This window comes from Papio anubis, chromosome 5 (assembly GCF_008728515.1).
Source record: "Papio anubis isolate 15944 chromosome 5, Panubis1.0, whole genome shotgun sequence".
In the NCBI taxonomy this organism is placed as follows: Eukaryota; Metazoa; Chordata; class Mammalia; order Primates; family Cercopithecidae; genus Papio; species Papio anubis.
The window spans coordinates 112,414,300-112,435,940 of record NC_044980.1 but is presented as its reverse complement, the minus strand read 5'-3'; the positions used below and the strand labels follow the sequence as shown (position 1 = coordinate 112,435,940).

The 21,641-nt window shown below is 38.9% G+C and overlaps 1 protein-coding gene and 1 non-coding gene across 2 annotated transcripts in view; one reads left to right on the top strand and one right to left on the bottom strand.

The window, feature by feature from the left end:
* Positions 1-19,529, bottom strand: part of HSD17B4 (hydroxysteroid 17-beta dehydrogenase 4) — an 89,041-nt gene extending 69,512 nt beyond the window's left edge. The window contains exons 1-2 of the mRNA XM_009208940.1: positions 19,343-19,529; positions 15,610-15,663 (exon numbers count right to left, since the gene is read on the bottom strand). Coding sequence (XP_009207204.1) covers positions 15,610-15,663; positions 19,343-19,400 — 112 coding nt within the window. The 5' untranslated portion in view covers positions 19,401-19,529. The remainder of the gene's footprint in view (positions 1-15,609; positions 15,664-19,342) is intronic.
* Positions 345-443, top strand: LOC116275175. The gene has a single exon (XR_004184130.1). It is a non-coding gene; the product is annotated as a small nucleolar RNA U13 (small nucleolar RNA).
* Positions 19,530-21,641: the final 2,112 nt, after the last annotated feature.

Here is a 21,641-nt window from a genome sequence, read left to right as displayed (position 1 = left end):
ACAGAGTGAGACCCTGTCTCTAGGTGAATAAATTTAAAAAAATAAATAAAGAGATACTTTTATTTAAACAATTTTTTTAAGTTAAAAAAAAAAAAAAGAAACATGGAAAAACAAGGAAATATGACACCTCCAAAGAAACACAACTCTCCAGTAACAAACTTAAAGAGAAGAAAATCTGCAAAATGCCTGAAAGGTAATTCAAAATGATGATCTTAAGGAAATCCAGTGAGATACAAGAAAATATAAATAGATAATACAAGCAAATCAGAAAAACAATTAATGATCTAAATGAGAAATTCAACAAAAAGATATATATATCATTTAAAAAAAAACAGAGCTTAAGAATTCAATGAATAAAGTGTGATGATTGAATGTTCACACTTATGTGTAAGACGTGCCTCCCTCAAACTTTGTCCTGAAACAAGCACATTGCCCATCTGATAGTAAAAAGAAAAAAGAAAAAACAAGAATTCAATGAATGAAATTTAAAAACACAATTGAAAGCTTAACAACAGACTACATCAAGCAAAAGAAAGAGTATTTAAACTCAAAGTCAGGTGTTTTGAAATAACCTAGTCAGACAAAAAAAAAAAAGAAAGAGGAAAACATAAAAAAGAATAAAGAAACCTGTGGTACTAATGGGACACCATTAAGTAAACAAATTTTTACATATTGAGAGTTACAGAAGGAGTGAAGTTGGGCATAGAAAACATTTTAGCTGAAAACTCCCCAAGTCCTGAAAGAAAGATGGACATCCCCATTCAGGAAACTCAAAGATCTTCAAACGTATTCAACCCAAAAATGTCCTCTCCAAAGCACATTCTCATAAAACTGTCAAAAGTCAAAGACAAAAAAAGAATATTAAAAACAGCAAGAAAAAAGCATCAAGTCATGTATAAGGGAATCCCTATTAGACTAAAAGCAGATTTATCTGCAGAAACATTATAAGCCAGGAGAGAATGGAATGATAACATTCAAAAATGCTGAAAGAAAAAAAAAAAAACCTACCAGCCAAGAATACAACTCCAGCAAGCTATCCTTCTGAAATAAAGGAGAAACAAAGTCTTTCCCAGACAAGAAAAAACTGAGAGAATTTATCACCACTAGACTAGTCTTACAAGAAATGCTTATGGGAGTCCTACATCTGAAGTGAAAGGATAAGTCTTACAAGAAATGCTTACGGGAGTCCTACATCTGGAAGTGAAAGGATGAACTACCATCATGAAAATATATGAAAGCTTAAAACTCACTGGCAGAGCAGATACCCAAATGAGAAAGAGAAAAGAATCCAATTTTATCACTACAAAAAAAAAAAAACACAAAACTGAAGAGATAGACAATAAAAGATAAAGAAAGGAACAAAGAACATAAAAAAAAGAAAACAATTAACAAAATGACAGAAGTTCTTACCTATTTATCTTGAATATAAATGAATTAAATTTCCCAGTTAAAAGACAGAGATTGGCTGGATAGATTTTTTTAAATACTCAACTATATGCTACCTACAAGAAACTCACTTTACCCATAAAGATACACATAGACTGAAAACGAAAGGATAGAAAAAGATATTCTACATAAATAGAAACCAAAAATAAGCAGGATAACTACATTCACAACTCAGCATATACAAGGCATTTGTTCCAGGACACTCCATGTGCACCAAAATCTGTGCATACTCAAGTCCTGAAGTTGGCCCTGTGAAATCTATGTATACAAAAAGTAGGCCCTCCATATATGCAAATTTCACATCCTATGAATATTGTATTTTCTATTGATATGTGGTTTTTAAAATATAAATATATAAGTGAACCTGTACAATTCAAACCTATGTTGTTCGAGAGTCAACTATATACATCAGACATAATAGACTTTAAGTCAAAAACAATGCAAAGAGAAAAAACAAGGTCATTATATAAAGATAAAGGTATCATTTAAACAAGAGGACATAACAGTTGTAAATATATATGCACCCAACACTGGAACACCCAGATATATAAAGCAATTGCTACCAGATCTAATGAGAAAGATAGACTTCAATACAATAATAGTTGGGGACTTCAATACCTCACTCATGGCACTGGGAAGATCATCAAGAAAGAAAACCAACAAAGAAACTTTGGACTTAAACTGCTCTATAAACAAAATGGACCAAAAAGACCACTGCTCTAGAAATGAAATTGTCCTAACAGAAGTTAATAAACTGCTCTATAAACAAAATGGACCAAAAAGACCACTGCTCCAGAAATGAAATGGTCCTAACAGAAGTTAATAGAACATCTGATCCAATAGCTGCAGACACACATCAGTGCATGGAACATTCTCCATGTCAGACCATAAGTTAGGCCACAAAATAAGTCTTAATAAATTTTTTGTTTGATATGTTTTGGTTTTCTAACCACAATGAAATAAAACTACAAATCAATAACAAGAATTTTGGACACAGTACAAATACATGCAAACTAAACAACATATTCCTGAATAACCAATAGATAGCAAAGAAATTAAGAAGAAAATTTAAATATTTCCTGAAACAACTGAAAATAAAACCACAACCTACCAAAGCCTATGAAATATAGCAAAAGCAGTACTAAGAGGAAAGCCTATAGCAATAAACGCCTACACTGGAAAAGTAGAAAGAATTCAAATAAACAATCTAAAAATGCATCTCAAAGAAGTAGAAAAGCAAGAACAAATCAAATCCAAAATCAGTAGATAGAAGGAATAAAGATCAGAGAAGAAATAAACAAAATTCGGCCTAAAAAAAAAAAATACAGAAGGTCACTGAAACAAAAAGTTGGTTTTTGAAAAGATAAACAAAACTGACAATTCATTAGCTAGACTAAGAAAAAAGAGAAGACACAAATAAAATAAGAAATGAAAAAAACACATTTACAACTGATACCACAGAAATAAAAAAGATCATTAAAGACTACTATGAACAACTCTATGCCAACAAACTAGAAGAAAACTGGACATAGACATATGACCTACAACCAAGATTCAACTCAGAAGAATTAGAAAATCTGAACAGGTCAATAACAAGGAACAAGATTGAAGCAGGTATTAAAAACTCTTCCAGGAAAGAAAAGAGCAGTATCAGACAGCTTCACTGCTGAATTTTACCAAACACTTAAAGAATACCTAATACAAATTCCTCTCAAACTACTTCAAAAAATTGAAGTGGGGGAATGGATTTCTTCCAAATTCATTCTGTAAGGCGGGCATTACACCGATACCCAAACCAGACAACAACAAAACAACAAAAAAAAGAAAACTGAAGTCCAATATCCCTGATGAACACAGTCACAAAAATCCTAAACAAAATACTAGCAAACTGAATCCAATTAGATTATATATCATAATCAAGTGAAATTTAGCCAGAGATGTAATGATGGTTACATGTATGCATATCAATAAATGTGATATATCACATCAACAAAATAAAGGAGAAAAAACCATCTGATCATCTCGAGAGACACAGAAAAAGCATTTGATAACATTCAATATTCCTTCACGATAAAAACTCTCAACAAATTAGGTACAGAAGGAATGTACCTCAATACAATAAAGGTCATATATGACAAACCTGCAGCTAACATCATACTCAATAGGGAACAGCTGAAAGCTTTTCCTCTAAAAACTGAAACAAAATAAAAATGCCCACTTTCACCACTCTTATTCAACATAGTGCTGAAAGTACTAGCCAGGGCAACTAGGCAAGAGAAAGAAAGAAAGGGCATCCAAATTAAAAAGAAGGATATCAAACTGTTCCTATTTACAGATGACACAATCCTATATACAGAAAAACTTAAAGACTCTACCAAAAAACTCTTAGAACTGATAAATGACTTCAGTAAAGTTGCAGAATACAAAATCAACATACAAAAATCAGTAGCATTTCTATACACCAATGTGTCGGGCCACTTCTGCATTGTTATATATAAGAAATACCGGAGACTGGGTAATTTATAAAGAAAAGAGGTTAATTGGAGCATAATTCTGCAGGCTGCACAGGCAGGGCTCCAGCATCTGCTCCTCGTAAGGCCCTCAAGAAGCCTCCAGTCATGGCAAAAGGCAAAGGAGGAGCAAGTGTATCACATGGCAAGAGTGGGAGCAAGAGGGAGAAGGAGGTCCCAGACTGTTTTAAACAACCAGATCTCACATGAACTGAGTAAGAACTCACTTATCATCAATGGTTTGGTGTTAAGCCAATCACATTTCAACATGATTGGGAGGAGAAAAACATCCATACCATATCAACCAATAACAAACTAGTTGAAAAAGAAACCAGAAAGCAATCCCATTTACAATCACCAGAAAAAAAATAATAAAATACCTGGAAATAAATCAACCATTGAGGCAAAAGATCTCTACAATAAAACTATAAAACACTGATGAAAGAAATGGGAAGAGGACACAAAAAATGGAAAGACATCCCACGTTCATGGATTGGAAGAATTAGTACTGTTAAGATGGCCATACCACACAAAGTGATCTACAGGTTCAATGCAATCTCTATCAAAATGCCAGTGGCATTCTTTTTTTTTGCTGTTGTTCCTAGCCACTAGACAACCAGGGAACCAGTGACATTCTTCAAAGAAATTAAAAAAAAAAAAAAAAAATCCTAAAATTCACATGAAACCACAAAAGATCCCAAATAACCAAAGCAATACTGAGCAAAAAGAAAAAAACCTGAAAGTCTCACACTACTTGATTTCAATATATACTATAAAGCTATAGCTACCAAAACAGCAATGATAGTGACATAAAAATAGATACATAGAACAATGGAACAGAATAGATAACACAGAAATAAATCCACACATTTAAACCCAATTGATTTTCTACAAAGGTGCAAAGAACATACAGGGGAGAAAGGACAGTCTTCAATAAATGGTGCTGGGAAAACTGGATCTCCATATGCAGAAGAATGAAACTAGACCCCTATCTCTCATCATATACAAAAATCAACACAAGAGTTATTAAAAAGCTAAACATAAGACCTGAAACTATGAAATTACTAGAAGAAAACATGGGGGAAACACTTCAGGATATTGATTTCAGCAAAGATTTTGTAAATGAGACCTCAGAAGCACAGGCAACGAAAGCAAAAATAAACAGATGGGACTAGATCAAACTAAAAAGCTTCTGCACAACAAAAAAAAACCAACTTGTAGAATGGGAGAAAATATTTGCAAACTACTCATCCAACAAGAGATTAATATCCAAAATACATAAAAACTCAACACCAAAAATAAAAAATAAATAATCCTAATAAATAAATAATAAATAAATAAACAGTATATTTTTAAAATGGCAAATGAACTGAATAGGCACTTCTCAATGGCCAGGCATGGTGGCTCATGCCTGTAATCCCAGCACTTTGGGAGGCCGAGGCAGGTGGATCATTTGAGGTGAGAAGTTTGAGACCAGCCTGGCCAACATGGTGAAACCCCCTCTCTACTAAAAATACAAAAACAAAATAGCTGGGTGTGGTGGCAGGTGCCTGTAGTCCCAGCTACTCAGGAGGCTGAAGCAGGAGAATCGCTTGAACCCGGGAGGCAGAGGTTGCAGTGAGCCAATATCACATCACTGCACTCCAGCCTGGGCAACAGAGTGCGACTCCATCTTTTAAAAAAAAAAAAAAAAAAAAAAGACATATAAATGGCCAAGAAGTATATCAAAAAATGCTCAACATGACTAATCATCAGGAAAATGCAAATCAAAACCACAATGAGATCATTTCAAGTTAGAATGGCTACTACCAAAGAGGCAAAAAAATAATAATAATAACAAACGATGACAAGAATGTGGAGAAAATGAAACTCTCATATATTATTGGTGGAAATGTAAATTAGTATAGCCATTATGGAAAACAGTATGGAGGTTATTCAAAAAAACTAAAAACAGAACTACTATATGAATTAATCCCATTGCTGGATATATATAAACCAAAGGAAAGGAAATCAGTATGTCAAAGAGATATCTGCATTCCCATGTTTACTGCAGCACTATTCACAATAGTCAAGATATGGAACCTGCCTAAGCATTCATTAACAGATGAATGGATAAAGAAAATGTGGCACACAATACATAATGGAATACTATTTGGCCATTTAAAAAAAAATGAAATCCTGTCATTTTCAGCAACATAGATGAGCCTGGAGGACATTTTGTTAAGTAAAATAAGCCAGGCACAGGAAGATAAATACAGCATGTTTTCACCCATATGTGGAAGCTAAATAAGTTGATCTCACAGAAGTACAGAGTATAATACTGGTTACTGAAGGCTGGGAAGGGTAGCAGGGAAGAGATGAATAGGAAGAGATTGATTAACCAATACAAAATTACAACTAAATAGAAGGAATAAGTTCTACTAGTGTATAGTACTCTAGGGTGATTATGGCCAACAATAATTTATACTATATTTTCAAATATCTAGAAGAGAGGATTCTGAATGTTCCCAATGCAAACAAAGAACAAATGTTTGAGGTGATGGATATGCTAATTACTGATTTGATCATTACATACTGTATAAAGGTATCAAAATATCACACTGTACCCTATAAATATGTATAATTATTATGTGTCAATTAAAGACAGTAAGAAAAGAAAATCATTGGTTACATGTTGAAAAGCTTAGATATAGAAAGAACATTAAAAATACGTTTTGCAATTACATACAAAGAGAATTGTATCCATAACATGTGACACTGTTACCAGTTAAATGTATGGCTAAAATTCTAGTAGTAATAATAATAACTTATACTGATATGTGTGTACTTCACGTTTCAATAAAACCACTATGTATATTGATGCATTTAATCTCCAGGTAGCTTTTTAAGAGGCTGGCAGTAACAACTGTTCCTACTTTCACAGATAAGAAAACAGTTTGGAAAAGATTCTCTTACCACAGGTCCCTCTAAGTCTGTAAGAAATGGCAAAATTTACACTAGAAACTGGATCTACTACAATACCACTCTGCTCCTCTAATGCTTTAAGCAAGTTTCTTTTACCCTAAAAAGATCATTATTTCCACTAAGTTAAAAAAAAAAATCACATTTTTTGTGGATATGAAGGAAAAGATAAACGAACCACCCGACTCAAACAAATAGCTTTCATATAGGTAGCAAAAAATGGTAAGACTATGATAGTCAAAGGTCAAGTCTTATCAGCTGAAATGATCAAAATGTTCCAAAGTGTGATACATTTGCACATTTTCCATATAAAATCCAGTTCATAACCCTGAAGAGCTTTTTTTAACATAAAGCTTTTCCTCATTTCTATCATTTTAAATAAATCAGTGACTCAGTCTATTAACTACAGAAGATTTTTCCTAAAAAGCATTCCCAAAATTTTATCAAATACATGCTATATTAGGAATGTAAGTATATTGGGAAATCCTTTCTGTTTTTCTTGAGTCAGGGTGTCACTGTCACCCACGCTGAGTGCAGTGGCACAATGATAGCTCACTAAAGTCTCAAACTCCCAGGCTCAAACCATCCTCCTGCCTCAGCCTCCTGAGTAGCTAGGGCTACAGGTATGCACCACCACACCTGATTTTTTTATTTTTATTTTTTATTTTTTTGGCAAAGATAGCGGGTCTTGCTATGTTGCCCAGGCTGGTCTTGAACTCCTGGCCTCAAGCAATCCTCCTGCCTCAGCCTCCCAAAGTGTTGGGATTACTGCACCCAGCTAGGATCCAAGGAATTCTAAAACACACTTAGATCCGATAAAAAGTACTCTATAAGTAGGTAAATAGATAACTAAGTACAAGGTACCAAATTATCAGGCATCAATAGCCTGAAAATAGAACCACGTGTTTGTGAGAATGCCTGTTATCCCACATTCTCACAACATTGGTTATTATCATTGCCTTCAGTCTGACAATTAAATGATTATAATTTGTAGCTCGTTATTTTAGTTTACATTTTTTTGAGCACTAGTAAAGTAATATTTTATTTTCATGGGCTTATATTTATAGTTATTATTGTTTTGCCTGTTTAGTTCACATTTTATTTGGGATACTTGTCTTTCTTATAGATCTGTAAATGTCCTTTATTTATAAAAGATGTTCATTCTTTGTTACATATGATACGAATCATAAATTCCTTTACTGAAATGCTGAAACAAAAATAAAGTTCATATCTGAGCATCAATATTACTTGATAAGTATTATGCACATTGCTTTTCAGTGTTTTGTAGAAACTAGATTAAGAAGTCTAGATTTGTCCTTAATAATTGTATTTGCTACACAGGTCTTTATTCTTAGAAGCAGGTTTTCTTGTTCTTTCTCTCTGTCCTTGACCCTAGCTTTCTGACTATTGGCTCCAAAGACTATAGCAAGAAATAAGCTTTGAGTCTCCTGATACCAGGGCTGCTAAACTAGCTGAGGGAATATATCTTGTACTTTGTGCATGCGCGCACACACACACACACACAAAAGCAAACCAAACCAAACATCATCTTCCTCGTACTGCCCCCCATCCACTTCTGTCACTTCTCTGCTGGGTGAGACTTGTCCCAGGCACTCTTTCTCTTCTCCCATTTCTGAAAAGCACATGCCACTGAGTCATTAGGTCTTGTCATCAATTTCATTAGGAATCTTCAAATATTTACTGTGTTCCCATTCTGTATCCAGCACTGTGCTGGGTGCTTTGGACTCTTAGATAGTTTATGCAGTGAGAATTTGCCAGTTCTTTTGAGAAATTAGCTATCTCCATTTCTTCCCTATTCCAAAATCTCATTCCTAGATTACTACAGTTGCTGCCCATTTATACTATGGGAGGCCTTTATACTATGTCAGCCCCTTGCTTGTAATCCACAGTGGATTTTCCTATTATCCACAGCATAACTTTAAAGAGATCTCGTAGCCTTGCCTCACTTTAATGCTTTAATTTACCACAGAGTTCCTTCTTTTTGCTGTAGATCAACGTGGGAAATGGTTTATACACCAATTTCTAACTTACCACTTACCATTATTACCAAGAGTAACAATGTTACAAAGCTTTATATTTGAAGAGTGCTTTATAATAACATTTATGCATATTCATGTTCATATAGAGAGACACTCAATCCAAGGATCTGTCACCAACAAAGTTGTATCTATCAACAATGACATATATATAAACTATTTTATTTCCAAAGTAAAATGTTGCTTCCAATTCTACAAAACTGGGATAGTTTTTATATGTACTAACTGTGACATCCTTTGTGCTGATTAATCCAAGAAGTATATTTAAGGATGAGAGGGTAATATTATATTAGAAACGTATTTCCTTTTTGGAGGGTTTACCTTATACATATACTTTTAAAGAAATTCAAGCCATGTATATTCAAGAAGTCCTTTTTCACCCCTTGCCCTTACTCTACTCTCTCCCAGAGATACCTAGCTACCTGCTATTAACCATTTCTTAGATGCCCTTCCACACATTCCCATTTTCTGTCTCTCTCTTTTTTTTTTGGAGAGATGGGGACTCACGATGTTGCCCAGACTATTCTCAAACTCTTGGCCTGAAGCATTCCTCCTGCCTCAGCCTCACAAAGCACTGGGAATACAGGCATGAGCTACCACACCCAGCCTCCTATTTTCTATGCTTGATGTATTTCCTCCCATTTTGATAAGGTTTCCTATGGCAGACAATAGCATCAAGAATTATTTCATCAAGGCAGTACGTGGTAGCTCACGCCTGTAATCCCAGCACTTTGGGAGGCCAAGGTGGGTGGATCACCTGAGGTCAGGAGTTCGAGACCAGCCTGGCCAACATGGTGAAACCCCGTCTCTACTAAAAATAGAAAAAATTAGCCAGGTGTGGTGGCTGGTGCCTGTAATCCCAGCTACTTGGGAGGCTGAGGCAGGAGAATCACTTGAACCCAGGAGGCGGAGGTTGCAGTGAGCCGAGATCACGCCATTGCACTCCAGCCTGGGTGACAAGACCAAGACTCTATCTCAGAAAAAAAAAAAAAAAAAAAAGAATTATTTCATGGATTTTAGAACTGTGGGTCCAATGGAGGTTTTCATTCCTGTATTATGTTTATGTCCTGACTGCTATCAAAACTATTTGAACTGATTTAAATTATAAATGAATGTGCAATAGGACTATTAAAGATGGGAAAAATTAAACAACATGTTATGTCCAGAAAAGACAAGCATACTAAAAGCGTAAGCTAAAGGTAGTTACTCTAGTTGAGGACAATGTCAGGTTTACCTTTAAGTTTCTTGACAGCCAAGAAAATGGGAAAACACAGGACTGTCACACTGTTTTCACTTTTGGTAGAAAGACACAATCACCTTAGTTCATCAGGAATCTTTTCCAGAATGGCCATAACTGTATCTAAATATTTGAAAAACTCCAAAATATGATGGTAGTTTAGAGAGCAGTATCTTAAATTCGGTCCCTTTAACTGACTTTGCCTCAACAATAAGGCATCAAATGTATCCTTAATGGGAGAAGAAAACTGAAAATGAAAGACTGGGTCCTTCAGAGTTCGGTCCTTCAACCTCTTTTCCTGTTCATTTGTACTCACTACCCAGATAATCTGATCCAGTCTCCTAGCTTTAAATAACATCTATAAACAGAGAATATTCAGATTTCTCTGTCTAGCCTCAACCTGTGCCCTCAACTACAGTATCCTATATCCCACTGCCTACTTAATATCGCCATCTGAAGGTCTAATAGGATTGTCTCCACTGTGCCAATCTCTTCCTCCTTCAGTCTTTTCTGTCTCAGTAAACGGACACTCTATCCTTCCAGATGTTTGACTCAAAAATCTTGGAACCATCTTGACTTCTCTTTCCCTTATAATCCACATACAAACCATCAAAAAATTTTGCCATAGCTTTCTTCAAAATATATCCAGAATTTAACTTATTTGCACTACCTCCATCCCCATCACATTGTCTAAACCACCACTGTCTCTTATGTGGATTACGCAAAAGCCTCCAACTGGTCTGCTTCTTCTCTTTTTATGGAAAATAACAAAGAATATACAAATGAATTAATAGTTAATAAATCTCAATGTGCCCATCTTTTTTCTCCACTTCCACTCGTGTTCCCCTACAATCTAGTCTCCAAACAGCAATGAGAATGATCTATTTCACCCTTAAATCAGGTCACGTTCCTCTTCTATTCATAACCTCTAATGGCTCACCATCTCAGGGTAAAAGTCAGTCCTTACTCTGAACTAAAGGTCCTATGTGATCTGGCCTTCTAGGACCCCTCTGCCCTCATCTCTCACTTTTGTCTCCCTTATGACCTTGCTCACTACAACCACACTGGCCCCTTCCTAACCCTAAAATATACCATGCCTACTCTGGCCTCTGTAACTTGGCTTCAGCTGCTTCCACTGCCAGGGATGCTTAGGCAGCAGATGTCTTCAAAGCACACTCCTTCACTTCCTGCAGTCTCTCCTTAAAACACTTCTTTCAGCATTTTCTGTTCCTTTAACTCATTTTTTTTCCTCCATAGCACCTACCTTTATCTATTATACTTTTACATATGTATTTGCTGATTCTCTGTCCCTCCACTGCCCCCCACTAGAATATATGCACCATGAAAGCAGGGACCCTGTTTTATTCCCACTATATTCCTCCAGCATCTAGAACAGTGTTTGCTACATAATAGACACTTAATAAATACTGGTTAGATGAATAAATCAATCTATTTGATGTTAGTGTATTAACTTTATTACTTTTTTTAAAACTGGCAAATGACAAAATAACAAATTGCTAAGAACTACTCTAGTTCTTAAAATGACAAATAGCTAAGAGCTACTCTAAATTTATTCAAAGGTTTTCCCCCATAACCCAAGTTGGTGATAGTCAAGGAGGTATCTAAGGGAAATGTGGGTATTTTATGTATGGCTCATTTATTATAAGCTGGAATTCACATGTGCCTTCTTATGATCTTTCTCCCCGTATTGTAACAGTTTAACTTACTCAATCGGTATATATTCTTGATCACTAAATACTATACTTACCCTTGCAGAGAGTCATCAGTGCCTAAAGCAGCCTGCTATGGGTTAAATATTTATCCCCTCGAAAACTCATGTTGAAATTTAATCCCTGACGTGGCAGTATTGAGATGTGGGGCCTTTAAAAGATGATTGAACTGTGAAGGCTCTGCCCTTAAAAATGCATTAATCCATTCATGGACTAATGGATTAATCAGGTAATGAATTAAAATGTTATCATGGGAGTAACAAGTGGCTTTATAAGAAGAGGAAAAGAGACCAGAGCCAGCACACTCAGCCCCTTGCCGTGTAATGCCCTGTGCCATCTCGGGACTCTGTACAGAGTCCCCACCAGAAGGAGGCCCTCCTCAGCAGATGTAGCACCTCAACACTAGACTACTCAGCCTACATAACTGTAAGAAATAAATTCCTTTTTTAAAATACATTACCCAGTTTTAAGTGTTCTGTGATAAGCAACAGAAAATAGACTAAGACACAGAGCTTTTTCTTTAAGCATCTAGGAGAAACATGTATGAGGGGGCTGGGACGTGCCTTGAGTCAACAAGACCTCAGGTTCACTTTGATATATCCAGTTCTTGAGCAGAGTGACTCATATATGGTAAGCAGGGACTGATATTGGTTCCTTTCTCTTCCCTTTCCGAAAGCCTTTAATTTTTTGTCATTTACCCTCACCACAATCCTGGAAGTTAGGTAAGACAGCTACAAACAGAGAGGTCATATAATTAGGCAGCAGAGCCAGGATTTAAAGCTTGGCCTGACTTCAAAGGCAATGCACCTTGCCCACTACAGTTCACCTTCCAGCTGTCAAGATCCCATAGTGGTTAAAAACACTGGTTCTAGCATCTGCCCACAGGAAGTTAAGACTCAGCTTTACCACTATTACATAACTGCAGCATGGAAAAGTCATGTCAATCTTACTTAAAAAGACTGTAATTTAATTTACCCAAAGATGTTACTTCAGTTCAAGAGTAGAACTCCCTTTCTTTTCCTAAGGAGTTCTTTTTGCTCCTTTTTGTCAGTCTTGCTCGTGTTTATGTCCTCAAAATAAAACTTACTATTCAGAGAACAAGATACAGTTCACCTACTGAGGAAACCTCAAAACTACTGAATTCCCAATATCCTGCTTAAGATATGCACAAGCATTTCCTGAAAGATGTAATTTACACAAAAGCAAATGTTCCTTTTTACAGTATCAGCCTAAGGCTTAGCAGTTCTTATACCAAATTTAAATAATCCATAAGCTTTATATAATAGAATATAAAACATAGCAATCATATTAACCCAAAATTGGAGACTATCTTAAATGATGCCCCTAACTTCCGGCTTAGAAAAGTGATTTCCTTTGGCCGATGAAATGTGAGTAGAAAAGACACGCCACTTCTAAAAAGAGGTCAGGAGTTCAAGACCAGCCTGGTCAAGATGGTGAAACCACATCTCTACTTAAAAATAAATAAATAAATAAATAAATAAATAAATAAATAAATAAAAAATTAGCCAGGCATGGTGGCAGCTACCTGTAATCCCAGCTACTTGGGAGGCTGAGGCAGAGAACTGCTTGAACCTGGGAGGCAGAGGTTGCAGTGAGCCGAGATCAAGCCACTGCACTCCAGCCTGGGCACCAGAGTGAGACTCCATCTCAAAAAACAAAAAAGAAAAAAAAATGAGTGTATGTGATGCAACTTAGAAACAGGGTGTCTATGGTATACACATAAAAAGGCTAACAAGTAAGACACAGACTTTAAAAAGGAATAGAAAACATCAGTCAAAATTTCTGCACTTCTACATAGATTGAATTCTCCTCTTTAATACTAAACTAACTCTGGCTCTTCATTCAAGTTTAGGAAATATTTTTCTTCTATATTCTTGGACTTTTATCAGGACTTGACACAATTATCATCTCTACTATAATAATGCAATGACAGAATAGATAGACACAGCATCTCTGTTTAATTTTTTCTTAGAATTCAAACACTCCTAATCTGAATTTAAGAAATTCAGAGGGAACAGGGAAATAAAGGAAAACTGATGTACAGGAACATACTGCAATAAAATTTTTTATAAAACAGGTTTATAAACTAAGTTTCTTAGTCAAGAACAAAAAAAAGCAAGAAATGTATTCAACCAATCTCAAACACACCAGCCCTTCCCCCAAAAAGTATATCAACAATAAAAGAACCAATGAATAAAGTACCTTCCTTGCACAAAGCAATATTCTAGGTCCTTTAGTAGATACAAAAGATAAAGTAAGATATTTGCCGTTATGGAATTGAGCAGAAAAGATGTAAATAAATAAAAACGTACAAAGTAAAAATATTAAGAACTAAATAGCAACATAAAAAGAGAAGGAAAATTAAAAACAGTAACAGCATGTGTCCTTAGGCCTCAACATGAGCTATTCTTGGGAAAATACGACAAAGTGGGCCTGAAATATACACCCGCTGTCCAAACAATACAATGTCAAAATCCATCCCTGCCATAAGCAGCAGATTGGATTAGCAGATAGTGGCTATGATCTTAAACAAGGCACATCCAAAGCGTCAGTGTTCCTTCCATAAATATAAGCTACACATCCACAAGGAAGGAGAAAAGCATCTTAAGTGCTCTGCTTAGGTCTTGTTTAGAAAATCTGGTTGCTTGCTTACTCTTTTGTTATATGTGTCTCCCTGAACAAACTGATGAAAATTCGTCTCTCTGCATTGCCTCGTAAGATGTCAGAAAGCTGAAATTAGAAGGTCATTGTGGGCCTACAATTTTATCCCAGGAAATATGCTAATAAGTACTGGGTCCTACATATACCCTTGCACTTAGCACTCATTTAGTTATTCCCCACAAAGGCTCAGTTGTGGACAAATTCGTTTCTGTGTCCACACCCACTGTCAAGCACATTAGGTCAGTCCAAACCACGTAGATTACTAAAACCTCCCACCTTTGGGATTCTTCAATACAGTATCTTCCATCTGACCCCTCCACCACTTAACAAAAACTCATGTAACCGCCCCCTCAATTAAATCTTTTTAAAAAGCTTCCAGTTGAAAAGTTTTGATGAAAGAAACAAGAAACCCATACTTCAGATTCCTTGACTCCAAACTTTCAGTTCTCAAAACTCAGTTATTTCTTACTTATATCAATACACTTACAGGGGCTCTCTTTTGATCTCACATCAGTAGATGAACCTCCTGTCTCAAAAAATTACAGCCTACAATTTACTAAAGTCAAGAATTTCCTTTTATACAATAAATGCTTGTCCCCATCCTTTTCTGTGAGAAACAGGGCTTTGCGTCATCACCCAGATTGGAGTGCAATGGTATAATCATAGTTCTCTGCAGCCTCGAACTCCTGGTCTCAAGCGATACTCCCGCCTCAGTCTCCCAAGTCGCTGGAGTTATAGCCACGAGCCACCATGCCCAGCCCCAGCCCTTCGTTATCAATTCTGTTAAGTTGGGAATTCTGTGAAACTGGTTCACTTTTAAAAGTAAGTTAAAAAGACAGCCTTAGTTGGGGTAAAAACCTTCTGGCAAAAGTAAAAATAATAAAATTCAACCTTGAAAAATTATTTGATAGAAAGACAAAGATAGCTTGTGAAGATTGTATTTCAGTTATCAGCTATGGATTAAAAAGAAAGACACACCAACTTACCAACAACTAACGCTCCTCTTTCTGCAAAAGCCAGGGCATAGGCTCGGCCCAATCCTAATCAAAAACAAAATAATCAGAAAGTTGAAGAAATGTCAGCATAATTTTTTTGATCCACTCAACCCAATCCCCATTTAAAGAAATTGGCGAACAATTAATTAAGTTTTAATGATATTCTCAAGCTATCCTATCACTGACATTCTCAACCTATCCACTCTCTTTTGCTTGCAGAGGTTGGAAAGCTTAAAACTGTATTTTTCCACCTATTCTACTACCATTTCCTACCATTCTACTTAGCTGCTAGGATGCTGTGAGTTGGGTTCCACCATCTGATGCAACTGCATAAAATTTAGAAGGTGGAAGTGAGACAGAGGCCACCTTACTGGGAGTTCCGGCTGTTGTTGTTAAGCTAATTTTCTTGAAAGTTCCTAAGTATTCAGAAACTGACTATAGTGGCAACTTCTTCATTCAGCTCCCTAATCCCTGGATGGCAGCTTCCATACTTCAGGTTCCTAGTGCCAGTGCTACTTGGGCTGTGGCACAGCTCCAATGACAGCCTCAGAGGTATTGCCTCCTCTAATGGATCAAATTCCTATTGTTTCGGAAGTCATTCTAAGAAGACCTGCCTAAAACCTAATTACCTGTATTGAATCCTTCACTGCTGAAAATATCTAGTGGTTTCTGCATCCTACACTGAACCTTGACTACACAGTCATCAAACACAAAAAATATTTAATTCTGACTCAAAGCTATAAGGTATAAATTTATATATCCAAAAAGAAATAATACATATATACAGCGAGAGACAGAAAGTTTTGTTTTTGCTCTTTTTTTGAGATGCAGTCTCATTCTGTCACCCAGGCTGGAGTGTAGTGATGTGATCTCGGCTCACTGCAACCTCCGCCTCCCAAGTTCAAGAGATTCTCCTGCCTCAGCCTCCCGAGTAGCTGGTACTACAGGCATATGCCACCATGTCCAGCTAATGTTTGTATTTTTAGTAGAGATAGGGTTTCACCATGTTGGCCAGCATGGTCTCGATCTCTTGACCTCGTGATCCGCCCACCTCGGCCTCCCAAAGTGCTGGGATTACAGGTGTGAGCCACTGCCCCTGGCCAAGAGAAAAGTTTTATAGGCATAGAGCATCTCGGGAAAATTACATTAGAAACTGGCAATTAGTGGTACCTCTGGAGAACAGAACTATGTGGCTAGCAACAAGGAGTGAAAGGCTTACTTCTGGACTGTTTTTCTGTATTGTTTACATTTTTTAATATGTGTATATTTTCTACATTTTAAGATAATTGATAAATTTCATTGACAAATGAACAAATGTAATTAACAATTTATATTTAGTTAATTATCAATTAATCAATTAATCAAAATTAATCAATAAGTATACAAATAAACTGAGATGCATAAATTATTAGCCCCTTCCAAAAACAACCCAAGGCCAGGAGCGGCAACTCACACCCGTAATCCCAACACTTTGTGAGACAGAGGTGGGCGGATCATTTGAGGTCTGGAGTTCAAGACCAGTCTGGCCAACATGGTGAAACTCCGTCTCTACTAAAATCACAAAAATCAGCCAGGCGTGGTGGCATGGACCTGTACCCCCAGCTACTTGGGAGGCTGAGGTAGGAGAATTGCTTGAACCCAGAAGGCAGAGGCTGCAGTCAGCCAAGATCATGTCACTGTACTCCAGCCTCAGCAACAGAGCAAGACTCCCTCTCAAACAAAAACAAAAAGAAAACACACAGTTTTCCAAATCTAGAACATTTCACTAAATAACTTATTTTAGAATTTAATACAAGCAGAAGGATCGCTTGAGGCCAGGAATTTGAGACCAGCCTGGGCAACAAAGAGAGACTCCATCTCTTGAAAACGTTTAAAAATTAGCTGGGCATGGTGGCACACACGTATAGTCCTAGCTATTCTGGAAGCTGACGTAAAAAGATCACTTGAGCCCAGGAGTTCAAGGTTACAGTGAGCCATGATCAGGTCACTGCATTCCAGCCTGGGTACAGAGTAAGACTTTTTCTTCTGGAAAAAAAAAAGAAAAAAGAAAATTAATCCACTCTGAATGAATAAGAGAGAATTTAACCAGTTTACAAACAGCAGGTAAGGTGCTAAGTTCATAACTGTCTAGTCACAACTCATTGTTTCACAAAATCAATTTTGTGGGTTGCAACTAAAATTTATAAATAAAACAGAATAGAAAATAAATTTCAGGATGCACTGCCTGTACTACACACTGTATCATGAACTGGTTTTAAATACAGATGTATGTGCATGTGTAAGTGTACTGAGTCCTCGTGTAAAATGTACTGCATACCATATGTAAGTATGCTAACAGTGTCAAAGGAAGCGGTCCCTATCATTGAATAATTTTCAGATATAGCCCCTGAAAAAGAAAGTCTCCTTGCGATAGTAAAAACTTCTTAGAATGTAATCTCTGGACCTCCTGTATGAAAATTATCCAAGAACTGTCAAAAAAGATTTAAAACACCAAGTGTTGTAAAACACATTATTTACATCAAAACCAAAGTGTAAACAAAATGTTTTCCTAAAAACATTTAGAAGATACAGGTACACGCAAATACGTGCCCATGCAGATATAACCAGACAGCTATGGGTATAAAATACTTGGCTACTAATCAATACTAAAAGCATTTTCTGAAAGGCAGCATAAGAATCCACTTTATCAATCAGACATGAAAGTACATAGGAATTAATTGACAGAATTCCACAGTTTGCAACGTTTAATATATAACTCAAATAATTCATGCATTAGGGCCTTTCCAGGTATAAGGTATTACCAGTGGAGAATCAAAGGTGTATAATGTCAAGATCCCTGCACTTGGAGGTTACAGAGGTCACCCACTGGTGAGAAACTTGGGTAAAATCTCACTGCACAGCATCTATGTTGGTATGAATGGTTTGTTTTAATTTTTTGTACTTTAAAAAATGGGGTTATTTCACATAACAATTTTCCATTTTGCCGCTCCTGAAATACAGGCAACTTTCCCACTGGCTGGGCCACTTCGGAAGTCTCTGCTCTCCAGTTCCTCAATGTGCCCATCCAACTCCCATTTTCTTTCTCCATCATACACCTGACCCCTGTGCGCATTTGAGATTACAACTTCTGCCAAGACTCCAGTGGATTTCGAGTACAGTTTGTGACTTGCTAAGCATACAAAGTCCAACGGGGAGGGCTCTTATCAGATGCCCTCTTTAAAGAAGGCCCTCTCACGAACTTAAAAGCGGACGACAGAGGGAAACAAACAGTGAACGACTGAATGACTTTTCAGGAGCTGACAGCTCTGCGCTTCAGGGGGCGAATTCCAGCCCCCGCCCCTCGCGGCTTTTCAGTCCTTTAAAACACTAGGCAAAGAGCTAAGAGAGTTATTTGCAGGAAGACTAACAATCGATGCCCATAGATAAGCGTCAGGGAGAACTTTCACCCAGTTTTGCAACCAGCAGCCCAGCTTGGCCTCTCCCCTCGGTTAGGACCTCGGGAAGCCCACACCGGGGTGCTGGGGAGAAGCGGGCTGTAACTGCCTGACAGACCAGGTGTTTCTGGCTCTTTCCTCAACAGATTCGGTGCCTCAAGGAGAGCCATTCCCCACCCCACCACCTCAGCTGCGTGACCTCAGCTGCGGCTGCGCGCATATACCGGCCCGAAAAGGGCGGCCAGCAGCGCGAGAGCAAGGCGTGCCACCTCCAACCTTCGCAAGCTCACCTGCCCCCGCGCCGGTGACAAGTACTACCCGCCCGTCGAATCTCAGCGGTGAGCCCATGAATAAGGCCTGCAGCGCCACACACACAAGCACAAGCAGAGCGGCCGGGCCGGACTGCGGGACAGGAGGAGGCGGGGAATGGCAGGGGCGGGACGAGGGTCAGTGACTTGCCAATTTCTGGGAGGAAGACGGGCGCAGTGCGCGCGGCTCCCTTGGAATCCTGGGAAATGTAGTTCAGAGTGACTCCAATAGCTGGAAGGACCTGCCAAAGAGTCTGGGCTTGAAAGGACCATTTCTGCGGTTGGAAGCAATGGGAGCTGCTAGGACCTGTGTAAAAGAATAGTTGACTCCGACACCCTGCATTCACCTATTCACGTATCGTTTCATCATTCACTCAGTAAACGTTTTCTGAGTTTAGCTGCTGACCTAGAGAAACAGCCTGCGGCCCCTCTCCTTGAGGGGCTTCCAGAGATAGTGAGAGGTGACAACATGCTAGCAGCCCTCCCTCTTGGCGCCCCCTCGGCCTCGGCGTCCACTCTAGCGGCGCATGGGGAGCACTTCAGCCCGCCACGGCACTGTGGCAGTCCCTCTCTGGGCTGGCCGAGGCCGGAGCCGGCTTCCTCTGCTTGGTGGGAGATGGGAGGGAGAGGCGCGGGCGGAACCGGAGCTGCCCACTGAGCTCGCGGGCCAGCGCGAGTTTCGGGTGGGCGTGGGCTCAGCGGGGTCCAGCACTCAGAGCGGCCAGCCGGCGCCGCGGGCCCCGACGGCAGTGAGGGGCTTAGCACCTGGGTCAGCAGATGCAGACGGTGAGCCGGGTCCCCCAGCAGTGCCCGCCCTCGAATTCTTGCCCGGCCTCAACTGCCTCCCCGCAGGGCAGGGCTGGGGGCGGCAGCCCGCCATGCCCCAACCGTGGGCTCCTGCGCAGCCCGAGCCTCCCCGATGAGCGCCGCCCCCTGATCCGGCGCCAGGTCCCATCAACCGCCCAAGGGCTGAGGAGTGCTGGCTCATGCCTTGGGACTGGCCTGCAGCTCCTGCTGCGGCTGTGGTGCAGGATCCACTAGGTGAAGCCAGCTGGGCTCCTGGGTCTAGTGGGGACTTGGAGAACCTTTATGCCTAGCCAAGGGATTGTAAATACACCAATCAGCACTCTGTGTCTAGCTCAAGGTTTGTAAACAAACCAATCAGTACTCTGTATCTAGCTCAAGGTTTTGTAAATACACCAATCCATACTCTGTATCTAGCTAACCTAGTGGGGACTTGGAGAACTTTTCTGTCTAGTAGGATGTGTCTAGCTAAAAGATTGTAAACGCACCAATCAGCACTCTGTGTCTAGCTCAGCGATTGTAAACACACCAATCAGCACTCTGTCAAAATGGACCAATCAGCTCTCCGTAAAATAGACCAATCAGCTCTCTGTAAAATGGACCAATCGTCAGGATGTGGGTGAGGTCAGATAAGGGAATAAAAGCAGGCTGGCAGCCCTACCAGTGGCAACCTGCTAGGGTCCCCTTCCAGCTATGGAAGCTTTGTTCTTTCACTTTTTGCAATAATTCTTGCTGCTGCTCACCCTGGGTCTGCAGTGCTTTTATGAGCTGTAAAGCGCACTGGGAAGGTCTGCAGCTTCATTCTTGAGGCCAGCGAGACCACGAACCCACTGGGAGGAATGAGCAACTCCACACTCGCTGCCTTAAGAGCTGTAACATTCAGGGCAAAGGTCTGCTGCTTCACTCCTGAAGCCAGCGAGACCACAAAGCCGCCAGAAGGAAGAAACTCCAAACACGTCTGAACATCAGAAGGAACAAACTCCAGACACACCATCTTTAAGAACTGTAACACCGCGAGGGTCTGTGACTTCATTCTTGAAGTCATGAGACCAAGAAGCCACCAATTCCAGATACAATATCCCCAGGAAGGAAAGTCCCCCTGAGCGATGGTAAAGATTTATCAGTGTAATAATCTCTGCACTTCTTACATGCAAACATCAGGGAACTGTCAAAATGCAGAGTCCTGGACCCCTACTGCTTACCTCCCAAAATAGAATCTCAAGGGACAAAAACATTTTGACAAGTGTTCCTAAATGATCTTGCATTTGTATGTTGAGAACAGTCATAGTTCATGCAACATTTATTGAGCATCTACTAAGTTTTGATAGGGTCCTCGAGCTACTCAGAGTCAGATGGTAAACTTTCAATAACGGTGCAGCCTAAGACTTGTGACAGGCTGGGCGCGGTGGCTCAAGCCTGTAATCCCAGCACTTTGGGAGGCCGAGACGAGCGGATCACGAGGTCAGGAGATCGAGAC